The 12,178-nt window shown below is 39.0% G+C and overlaps 1 protein-coding gene across 6 annotated transcripts in view; it reads left to right on the forward strand.

Moving 5' to 3' along the window:
• Positions 1–12,178, forward strand: part of ARFGEF3 (ARFGEF family member 3) — a 101,788-nt gene that overhangs the window by 40,164 nt on the left and 49,446 nt on the right. For 2 of the 6 annotated variants that reach the window (XM_054820502.1, XM_054820503.1), the window contains exons 5-9: positions 1,214–1,282; positions 3,976–4,107; positions 6,375–6,497; positions 8,038–8,080; positions 9,100–9,178. In XM_054820502.1, the coding sequence (XP_054676477.1) occupies positions 1,214–1,282; positions 3,976–4,107; positions 6,375–6,497; positions 8,038–8,080; positions 9,100–9,178 (446 nt within the window). The remainder of the gene's footprint in view (positions 1–1,213; positions 1,283–3,975; positions 4,108–6,374; positions 6,498–8,037; positions 8,081–9,099; positions 9,179–12,178) is intronic. The other 4 variants (XM_054820505.1, XM_054820506.1, XM_054820504.1 and 1 more) reach the window with 3 other exon arrangements.

The raw sequence follows: 12,178 nt of genomic DNA on the forward strand, positions 1-12,178 counted from the left end.
TAATCTTTCCAAACATGCATCCCTTTGCCTCCTCTTTTTGTTTATCTTGCAAGCTCTGATCAGACATACTGTGGCGAAGTCGTTTGTTTGGTTTGCATTCTAGGCTAAGGAGGTTACCCCAAGGTGTTGTGGATTAGTCGCTGTCACTGAACCTACCCGTAAAATAAAAACCTAGTACCACTGAAAAGCATGTAATAAATAAGAGAAATGGGTAACAGCCAGTAACTTATCTGATGCCCCACATTTCCTCGTGAAGCAGAGAATGGCAGTTCTTAGAGGCTGAGAAGTTGCAGGGACCAATACATTAATGTTAATATGATTGATATTTGCTGGTGCGCTTATCCCAAGAAACTCATGCTATTTCAGACCAAGCAAAGCATAAATTCTGGCACTGGAGGAGTCTTATGCTTTGAAGGAGAGAGGACAGTAGCTCAGACTCTCTCAGTCTCTGGAAAGGAGGGAGGGAGGACATCTCCAGGCACTAAAGACATCTCACCACAGCACCTCTCACTATGTTGCCCCATTTACCCACCACACTATCCCTGGTAGATCAAGTCACATTCCCACTCCACTTCTCTTCAAAGAAAGATGTTCAATGGGGCTTTTTAGTTCTTATTCCTCCTGCTGAGTTCAAGACAGTACAAGCCTTCCCTCATGAATTGGGGCTTGTGAATTGTTTTTTAGCTGCTCATTATCAAATGACTATAATACACTTACTAGAAATATCCTAGGCTGGGAAGGCCTCATGTCAAGCAGTAATTAATGGCTTGTTTCACATAATACTTATCTATCTGCGTCACCTAAGTAATAACTTGTATCGTATGCATTTCTTCCTTCCTCCTTTGTTATACTAATAGAAATGAATGGAAGAACTGATTATAAATCATGCAAAGCTTGTGGTTAAAATATGAATGGATTCTGGCTATCTAGTCCAAAGCTAGAGTTGATCACTGGATTGTCTTTCCTTCCATAGTCAGACGTAGGAGACAGCAATAAATAATCCATTGAGCTGTACCTCTGGGGCCAACAGTTGCAACTTCTCAGGAGGAAGCAACTTGATTGCTTCCGTCTCCTTTATCACAGTAACATGCAGTGCTAAGAAGCTTCTCATGTCTAAAAATGGAAGGAGCTGTGGCTAAAAGCACATGCATGGGGAAGGGAGGTAATAACAGATGAAACCTAATTTTTTTCCTTCCTCCTCTTTTGATTCAAGGTCTTGCTCTGTATAACATATACCTCCACATTTGAGCTGAATGGGAGTTCAGTGTTGAAGATTGCTGAGGTAAGTGCCTCTGTTGTACCATTGCTTGCGTCACTTAATGTTCCCCTGCTACCTAGAGTGTGTCTTCCGTATGTACCCTGGAACTGAACTAGTCCAAATCACAATTACCATCTTAAGGACTGGTATTACCTTATGTCTAGTGTGAAGAGATAGTTGCAAGTTGGGCAGGGTTGATGGGCTTGCATGGGAAGGCACTTTTGGAAACTGACAATTGTGTGTTACAGCATCGCACATTTACTACTCCTCATACTTACTTTAGTTTGCCTTTTGCAATATAAAAATTTCCTTGAGTTCTTTTTAACACAGCACTGTGCTGATTCCCTACCTGGTGCAAGTCTAAAACTAATAAAGTTTCCTCAAGAGAGGTGTGTAGGCCATAATGTGCCATGTTAGCACAAGTGCCACAATGTGCTGTGTTAGCCTTGTGCGTGTCTTTTTCCTAATACATCCGAGTAAAAGATTTACTACGCCTCTAGATATATGGTGTTGTCCTGGTGCTATTAGTCACTCTTCTCCCTTTATTCCATTAGATTTTAGTCTGAACTAAATTGTGAAGGAGATCTGGAGTAGAAAAACATACCTGCAAGTCTATTAAGTGAGCCTTTGTAGATGGGTGATATTTTTAGTACAGTGTGTAAGCAAGCCACAGGGCTGTTTGTTCAGGCTAGAGAAGATGCACAGGAACAACACTTCATACTCCTGTGCAGCACATGCTGTTGTGTGCAGAACGTATTATAAAATTATATTGTTAACATGATATGGGGAGGGCTAATGTCCGTGGAGCAATGTAAAGGTAATATACATGACCTACATTCTAAGTGCATGTAGACATTTAGAGACGTGTTCCTTCTCAGGTTTTGGTATTTTGGGTGGGGGTTTTTTTTTGGTTGAAAAAAAAATCCCATGTGAAAATAGCTCACTTTACCTGGAAGTGACAGTATTTTCTAAGTTTAAGAATAAAATTGACCTTGCATTGTCTGTCAGAAGCTGAGAATGGGGCTGCAGGGATAACAGGGAACCAAAGAAAATGGCTGCCAGTTTGTAACAAATGGGCTTTAAAAGGCAGGGATACAACATAAACAGTTTGTATATAACATATACAGGATAAAAAAAAGTAGTAATCATTCCAGATGTCCTGCACAGCTTAGACTTTGGTTTCTCTTATGCTATGCAAGACCACAAGGTATGGCTATTTTTGGAGGTCTTTGTGAACCCCACCTGTAGATGCTGCAGCAAGGATGAAGTGAATTCATATTTAGAGCAAGCCACAACTTTTAAGTTTTACTGAACCCTCTTTTCAGTTTGTCCCAAAATGAAGAAAATACAGATAGTTTCCCTGCATTTTTTGTCAGCACACTTTCTAACATGGAAGGTAAAAGCTGATGAATTCAGCTTAGTGCATCTCTCTGCTGTAAGTAAAGAGCTCTAGCTTAGAGAAAGTACTTGCTGGGAAAAGTATTTAATGGCTCTAAACCTTTCAGATTTCAATCTTCAAGAGCACTGCCTAAGACTGGGAGAAAATGGTCAATCAGTCAAGGGTCTGTGTGCTATAAGCTGTGTGAGAAATCATATTTTCTATTCTCTGTAAATTTGGATAACAGGGCTGTTACTCATTTAAAGCATCCTGAAAAATGGCAGTTTTCTTTCACAGATTGGAGTTAAACTCTGCTGTTCTGGGTAGCTGCACTTCATTTTCATTCCCAGAAGGCTAGCCTGCCATACCTTTGCTCATATCGTGGTACAAATTAGCACAACGATAGTTTGTCCTTTTTCTGTTAAAGTGAACAGGAGCTCTGATGCAGGCTGATGAGATGTGCCAGCAAAGCAAACAAAACTTTCATTTCATTCAGGGAATTGAAACAAGCTGTAACACAGAGCATGTGCGTTTCTATTTGGAGTGTTTGGAGGTACAGCTATTTTCCCCACACTCGTTGAGAAAATACTGCTTCAGTGAATGCCCCGGTCTTTCTAATTAGCAAGTCCCGCTAGGCACATAGATGCTTCCTCAAGTTCCTTGTAGCCAGATTTTTAGGTAAGACAAAGACTTTAACAGCTAGACTCAATATGCCTTTGTATCTGAATTCTACAAAGTATAATCAGCAGGAAACAGAAAATTATTTCCGAGTTCAGGTTTGCTTAGCCTCAGCATTTATTGTTCTGACTTGCTGTAAGGGAAGGGTGGCAGAGAGGAGCTTTCTGCTTCAGTGCCCCTGCTATTTAGCATTTCTTTCCAAGCCAGTCCCTTATTTTTCCTAGCCTGCCCTCTGTAGCAAAGTGGAGCCACTGCAGAATTGGAAAGGTGCTGTCTGCACAGCTGTCTGCTGTAGAACGCTCTGAGGACGCTGACTAACAAGGCTATGATCTGGCCATTTTGCACTGCCTGATCGTTCTCAATTCATGTGTACAAAATAATGGCACCCCAAATCTTTCTGAATATTATCAGCTTCAAATTAAGGAAGCATCCAACATGAAGGGTACTATATTTTGTGGCTTAAGTATTATTTGTATTGAAAACAGACTAAATCTTGCTGTGTGCACCTTCCCATGCTTGCCTAGACCCCTTCAAGAAAGTTTTGTTCATGGTGTTGCTTGTTTTTATGTGTGTATTTGTTACTCCCATCTGCCTTTTGGAGGTTTGTTTTGTTTGACTCTGTTGTGTTTCATTGGCTAACCCTTCTGTGTTTTGCTCTTAGTTGTGTTTTGCATGCCATAGAGCTGGAAGTCCCCGAATGCATGAAATGATCAAAATGTCCATTGCACACCTCCTCGGGGCCCTGAGCTCTCCCATTTTTACTGGTGCTTCTTCATCAATGGCTTTTCAAAAGGTACCTTGCCCAGCCATTTTAGAACACGGGCCTTCCATAGGATCGGAGCTCAAGTGGACAGTACTGTTGCTCATTAGCTGGCATGGGGAGGGGAGAGAAGGAGATATCAACCATGCTCTTTCCAGAAAGTCAGCCTACCTCTGAGAATAGTACTTCATCAATTAATTCAGGTATTCTAGAAAAAGACTTACAGCTCATGAGAATGATGTCAGCAGCACTGGAATGGTTTGGCCTCTGTGTAGGGCTGTGCATGGTTAACAGACTTTAGGATTTTTTGTCCACTGGAGTTCAGGTGATAGGTGAATGATGCACAGAGTTGGTCTGGGCCTTCTTTTAACTTACAAGACCATCTTCATCATTGACTGATTGATCTCAAGCTAAATAAAAGCCTTATTTATTTTGGGGGATCTTGAAGTCTTGAAAAAGGGCAAAAAGAATAGATAAGCTGTCGATCCAGTCCCTTATATTATGCAAATGTATACAACTGTAACCTGTTCTAGTGTATTGTCAAAGGAGATAATCAGTCTCAGTTTGTCATTTGCATAGTGTTTTTAGCATGAGATAATGAATGATATACATAGACTTGAAAAGCTCTGGAATGCTATCTCTCAGTGTAGTTGGGAAATAAGGGAAAATAAAGCAAGAGCCATAATTAAGTAGCTTCCATGTGTGATGTCTTAGATGACTCAACATACAGTTTGTATCCAAGAAACTCAGTCATGTTTTCTTGTGCTTGTGGCTTTATTGAAATGCTGGTATGTGAGGTTGCCCAAAGTAAGCAGGTCTAAAGGGTCTTAGGAACATACCTATATTGTTTTCTACTCCACTCTAACAAATGCAGAAATGTGCCAGCAGCATGTTCATCTTAAACTTCATAGCCTTGGGACCACAGCCTTTTTTTCTTAGTCAATGGAATAGCTTGGTTTCAGTTCAGTCAGAGTTAGAAACAATCAAGAGTCTTGTCTGTGTGCCCGTGTTAATACTGATTAGCCTATGTAATCAGAGCACTTTAATTTTTCCCTCTTAAAAGCTCATCCTAATTGGGGAACTATAAAAATGGCTTTAGATCATACAATATCCTTCTTATTCAAAAACATACACCAGATGCATTTATATATACACCTCATGCATGTAATTTATAGTATATATTTTTTAAAAATTTTTTTTCACTGCTAGTTTAGTCTATATTCATGGTTCTTCTCACTAGCTATATTTCCCAACGATGACAAAATAAAACCACAAAGACTGAAAAGTATGAGAGCAATCTTTTTTTTTTTTTTTTTTTTTATGGTCATTGTTGGTGGTAAAGTGCAGTGTAGGCCAAAGGACCAAAACACAGTCTGAGAAGATTGTATTGTATAGCTCTGTCGCAAACCTACTCAGCTCCATCACGACTGTTACCCACTCCGTAGTGACTGTGCAGTAGTTACAGTGGTTACTACAGTTACAGCAGCTCTTACAGAGACCAACACCTCCCACAGAAAATCTGATCAAGGGTAGAAACTGCGTTTTGCAGTGTGCTGTCTGCAGGATCCTAGCTGCGTTATGCTTTGGCAACTATTTGTATAACATCTGAGGGCAAAAGTCAAGTACAGCTCTGGTCACAGCACAGTGTCAAAAACCTGCGAGCAGCTGGGCGTGGAGCTGGGAACTGGATGATCCATTCGTGTTCTTTCATTGCTACCTTGGCTCCCGTGGGATCGCTGAGCTGAGGAGCCCTCCGGTTGATTGCCAGTTATTAGTTAGGCACTTGTTTCTGTTATTTGTCGTAAAACACTATTGTATTTTCTGGATTAGGAAAGGCCTTCAAAGGCTTTCAGATGTGCTGCAGTATATGATAATTAATTGCAGAAAAAGTGGCAAATACCTATACAACAGAAGCAACAGCCTTAAAGAATCAGAGGGTATTTATGCTGCAAATACAGACTTGGCAGAGTGAGAGTTACAAATAAGTAGCTAGAAATGAACAATTGAAGCAGCAGTAAAGCAAGTGCCAAAATCACTTGGGTTTGACAGAAGGGGAGAACTTTGCCAATTTTGCCTTACCATTCCTGTAGCTGTGAGACTAACTGATGAAGTGCATGGTGCTTTGAGATGCTACTTACTCAGTTTTCCATATTGCTGAAAACTTAAAGTACTAATAAAGCAAAATGGACTAGTAAGGTAGGCTGACTATCTGTATCCAAGAGACCTTGGTATCCTCCTAAAATGTGTTACTGGTAAGTTACAGTTCATATGTATGTACTGCTATCTTGTTTCCTCATCAGGTTTGCATTGAGACATATGTATCTAGCTGTCACCAGCGGAGCATTAACACCGCTGTGCGGGCAACCCTCAGCCAAATGTTGAGTGACTTGACTTTACAGTTACGACAAAAGCAAGAAAATATGGTGAGCCTTCTGGCATCAACAAATGGTTCCATGTCGATGGCTGCGTACCTTTTTGTTTCTCTGAATGCAGTGTATTGTACTGGCTTGTTGTGCCTTATGGCTTGTATTTGACACTTCCGCAATTAATCGTGTTTAAAAGCTTTTTTGGGCTCCGACTCTGCACCTACCTCAGAGCAGTCTGTCGGAAACACAGCTCTCACATTGTCAGCTCTACTTGGCTGATTATTTTTTTCCCCTTCCATTAAACAAAAAAGGCTTTGTTCTGATGTCAGGCTGCCTGGGCCTTTTCCTTTCCCATTCTTTATTTTGTTTGCTTGTTTTCCTAAGGTTCATTGAAATCCTTTTGCCAAAGGTTTTTGCATGACAAATATTTACATAAACAAATTCTCAACTAAGGAAAGTATAATTGAGGTTTTTCTTCTACTTTTTTGTAGAAGATAATTTAAGTTTATGAAGTTCTCTGCTTGGTTGTTAGCAAAAAAAATTAAATAATTCCATTTATTACATTATTAAAATCCATGAGAGCTGTTTGGATGAAATCCCAGCACATTGTCAGCAAAACTGTAAATGTTCTGGGCACATGTGATATTTCATTGGCTTCTTACATTCATTCGTGCTGCTTTGTATATTATATTATCAAAAAAGTACTATTTGTAAAAGTCAGTTTCTATTTATCTGTAGCTGTACAGATTATTTTCCTTACATCTGTTTTGGGTTAAGATGATAAATTCTGTTTTGGATTATTAGACTAGATGAGCAACAGCAGAACAGAATTAATCGGTTTACTTAAGCTTACCTTCTGTCTGTGCTAAGTAGCTTCATTTTACCAGCCAAAACATTTACCAAAAAGAAAACTGACCGAAAACCAACCATACCAAATCAAAAGCATTACTTTGACATTTCAGTTTGGGTCTGAAAGTTGAATTTTGTTAGTTTTGTTCTTAGTTGAGGAGTAGATGAAAGTATATGAGAGCTGCATTTAGTTCCTGGCAGTTTGTTGTTGGTGCTTGAGAGGAGAATTTGGCTTGACCCCCTGTGTGCACTGATAGGAAGAATCCTATACCACAGCTAAACCAAATGATGTAAGAGGTTGTTTCCATTTCCTGACTGCCATTAATTGTATTGGCACTGCAACATTAACGATGACAATGTGATAAACTCTCTAATACTCAATTGATTCGGGTTTCTAAGCACTTCGTGAAATCTAGACTATGCTTTCCTCTCAATTATTTTCAGTGTGACTTCCATGCCTAGTTATTACTGTGGGTTTTTAGGTGCAGGAAATCCCTTAAGGATTTACAAATCCTAGTTCAGCTCAATGTGATGTGAGTGCCTTAAATCTAAGTGACTGTTAAAACAGATCTTAAGGGATTTTTGAAAATGTTATGGAAAAACTTCACTTAAAAAGAAATCTAACAAACAAAAAACCCAAAACAGATAGAGGACATGGATTTAAGAAAGTTGTGCTGTTAAAGTATTGCTTTTACAGTGGTTTTCTACTGCTTCCACTGATTACACCACCTTTGCCTTTCCTCAACAGACAATTGAAAACCATGACGCCTTGCAGAAATTCAAGACTCAAGGTATTTGTACCACTTTTTTAGTGACTCCTTCCAATCCAACTTTTTTATTCTTCACCTACCTTTCATCAGCACAGTACTGTTTGATGTCACAAGAATTACATCTTCAGGATTTCTTACCTTCTCCATAGCTTGATCTTACCTGTGGTAAGAGCTGAGACAGCCCTGTTAGTTCCTGGTATTTTCAGTCCTGTCTTCATTTGGACCATGGTAATAGCATTGCATTCAACATAGTAACGTATAATTGTTTCCAGGTGCTAACTTCTGTAATTAAGGAGTTTCAGCGCTCTGGAGAAAGATTTTATAAGCAGCTTTACTTCCTAAATTGAAACAGATTCATGAAGTAGGACGTGGAATCTGGAAATGATTGAGTTACTGTATTTCAGGTCAGAGATGCGGTTTGTGTAACAGCAGCTTTTGAAAGCTCATCACTAGCAAAGGTGTATTCACACTTGCCAAATGATTATTTTACAAAAAAATTCTTTCTACTCCTATTCCGGGTTAACTTCCACCATCTTCCCTGATAGGTAAAAACAATTCCTGCTTTTGATCTTCTCACTGGATTTCTGCAGGAGAACTTGTGTGGATGGAGGCTAAAATCTTTGAAGGGCACAAGTGTCCCGTTTTAAGATCAGGACTTGATCAGACATCAGAAGCTGTGTAGCAGAGACAAACTACAGGGAGAGATACAGAAATTTTAGCTGCCATGTAGAAGTACTGGAGCCAGTCCTTTTTTTAATTAATTATTTATATACTTATTTTATTATCCGAAGTGGATTTCAGTTGATGTTCTGTAAATGCATGTAAGCAATCCATGTTCTCTCTGGATTTAATACTACTGCATTTTCATTGTGTGGAGATCACTTTCCAATCTAGGACTTCTCCTACTGTATCTTCTCTATGAATTTTGGCAGCCCTGTTCATTGTTGAAGCTCCAACCAACTCTGAAAGTCTATGTAGTGAATTGAGATTGTAATCCAGCTGCACATATGTAATGCATATGATCTTTGTCCTTTTTGGAGGTACTTCAGCTGAGTCTCTTTGTGATGATGTTGTATCTGTCCTCACTGTGCTCTGTGAGAAGCTCCAGGCTGTCATAAAGTGAGTTATTTCAGTTTATAATTTGAATTTATTACCTGGAGATTGAGAGTGTCACTGATACATGTGATTGTACTGTTGTAGTTCTGGGATTATGGACCAAAACTGTGCTTAAGTGAAGTGTTTAGTAGAGGAAGTATTGTTCATGATGCATTAATTTAATCATCACTTGAAATAAAAAGCTAATTTGCCTTCTCTGTGCACTGTTGAGCTTTAAACAGCTTCCAGTAAATCTAATCTATAAGTAACTCTCATATAGCAGCAAAATACTTGTCAAAGGAGAAGTTTTCTTTTTTGGCTTGAAAGCAACCATTATAGAGAGAACAACAATTACAAGAGACATGGAAAAACCGAACAGAAACATTTAATATGCAGAATTAATTAATACGTCCTTCTTAGAAAGGCAGCATTTATCCAATTGAAATAATTTGTATTACCAAAGCATTCCTTAAATTTAGGAATATCATACATTCTACCTTCTTGGAAATGCGTGAGCCTGACTCATAAAATGCAGTTGTTACGGGCAGTAATAGGGTGTTACACTGCATTGAAATACTAGAGTCTCTTTTTGACCAGTACTGTAACAGTAAATACTTACTCATGAGTTAAAAATTACTTCCTGTGGCATTCTAGCATGGCTTGACTAATGGTCTATTAAGAAATCAGCCAAAAAAAGCCTTAAGTGTTAGAGAGGTGACAAACCAAGCAAAAGCAATGCAAACATTATACAGCAATTATTTAAAAAAATATAGCAAGGTGGAAATACTTCAAAAGTTTTAAAGGAAAAACAAGTTCTTACTTGACAACATTGTTTCTGTATCAGTAAAATAAGATGTACCTTGCTACTACTGCCAGTTACAAATCACCTGAGCAGCAGCAAAAAAGCCAGTCTGAAACTATTTTAAATGTAGCATAATGTGTCTTTGGTTGGACTGTATGTCTCTGAAAGTAGCCTGTGATGAAATCGGGGAAATGGAGAAATGCAAAACAAGCACGCATCGGTACTTCCTTTTATATACTCTGCCATTTTCAGGAAGACTATGGCTTAGGAACTACCAGAGCCGAAGGCAGCGCAGACATCTTTGTGTGCAATTCTTCTATAGACTTTCTTCCCATGACTGTGTCTAACTACAGCAAGATTTGAACGGGGAGGGTGCCTTACTTAGCATTGTTTAATCAGTGTCAGCATTTGGGAAAACAGAAGCATGATTCTGAATCTTCTAAAGGAACATTTTTTAATTTTTTTTAGTTGTGTGCATAGTTAACAGCACAATAAGAAGAGATCTTCAAAAGTGTGTATCTAACAATAGCAAGGGACAAAAACAGCTGAAAGATTAATTCTTTGTATCAAATTTTGCCCACATGTGAAGCTATAAACAGGTATCGTCTAATATGTATTGTCCACCAAATGATATTCCCCTTGAATTACTGCTTATGAAATATCAAAACTATCTGTCTACCTGACAGAATCTCTCAAAAGCACTGAAAGTCTTTTAAAAAGTTACCCGCAACCCCAGCTCCCCATAAAATGGTACTGAATTAGAACAGATTGAGGCATGCTGTAGATAAAGTAGAATAAGAAATTCAGAGGACTTAAAAATACTCACTAAGCCATGATTTACTTCATGCTTGTAATTATGTACCAAGACTGTTAGGATCTCTAATTATGAGCCAAGCATAGTAAAGGATTCAGATTGAATCTGAGGAAAATAAATTTAATTAGGATGGCTCGTTAAAGAACCAGCTCCATGAATGAAAAGCCTTTATTTCTTTCAAGGCTAATTTTCTTGTCTCCTTCAAAGGACTTTGTTGGCAGCAACTTAACTTTCTAATCTCCAGGTCAGTGAAGTGAGGTTTTAGTATGCTATACTGCCTATTCTAATTTCTTAGTCTGAAGATTACTTTAATTCTCCTAAATTTCAAGCTTATTAGAATTTGGTTTTGGGGAGGCACAGCTATGACTGATGAGGAAGAGCTCAGGGAGGTGAATGTTTTTTCTCGGGACCACTGGTGACTTTGGTGACTCTGGAATTTGTGGCAGCAGTGATATGAATACAACAGCTATGCTGAGGTGTGCAGGAGTGCCACATTCATTTCTTACCTGCAGGAAACCAATATGGTAGTGAGAGGCATCAGAGCAATCAAGAGTGCAGGAATACCCTGTGTATGCCCATGCAAGTGTCAACTGCAAGATGTTGATGGTATACGTTAAGACACATTGTAAGAAAAGCTGTCGGGAAAGAAGGGAGTTGTATCTGGAATGTGTGCATCTTTCCAGATAGGTGTGGACTATTGTGAGGAAAAAGCTATCACCTCTAGTATACATATAACCAACCAGAAGTTCTAAACCCTCTCTAGCACAGAGTTAGGCTCAGGATTCATGATTTTCTGCATGGCATGTGAAACAGGTCCTGTTCTACTTAGATGAAGATTCATCTCTATGAACAAAAGGAGTTCAGGCAGTGACAGAAGAGCAGACATTTCTCATTCTTGAATTTCAGTTAAGATAAATCCATTCTTTACAGTTTCCTTTACCTACCATCATACATTAGAAAATACATTCTTCCAGCTTTCATCTTGGACCAAAAAAGAATGATTAAAACCTGATCTTTTTAGGAATGAAAATCAGAATATGAATGCAATTGGTATGGGGAGCTACTTTCATAAGGCAGACCTCAACCTTGCTTGTCTCCTGAACCCGGCAGCTAATTCTGAGAGTAGGTACAAGCACATTGTATGTTACAAGTGCATCAATTCCAGGTGTCCATGGGATCTTTCGCGTTCTTTCTCATGAAGCTCACTTTGTGTTTATGGTTTTGACAGAGGAACTGGCAAGGCCCGGAAAGATAGCCATGTCATCATGCGACTACCTGCCTGTAGCCACTGACTTTTGATCATTGTGGCTGTCACCAGGAAAGGAGAAAAACTAACCAGCAGAGAGCAGCCTAAATGCCCTTCAGATTGCCTGAAGAAACTATCCAATAGTCCAAAGTCTTCTGTTTG

Source organism: Grus americana, chromosome 3 (assembly GCF_028858705.1).
Source record: "Grus americana isolate bGruAme1 chromosome 3, bGruAme1.mat, whole genome shotgun sequence".
Classification (NCBI taxonomy): domain Eukaryota; kingdom Metazoa; phylum Chordata; class Aves; order Gruiformes; family Gruidae; genus Grus; species Grus americana.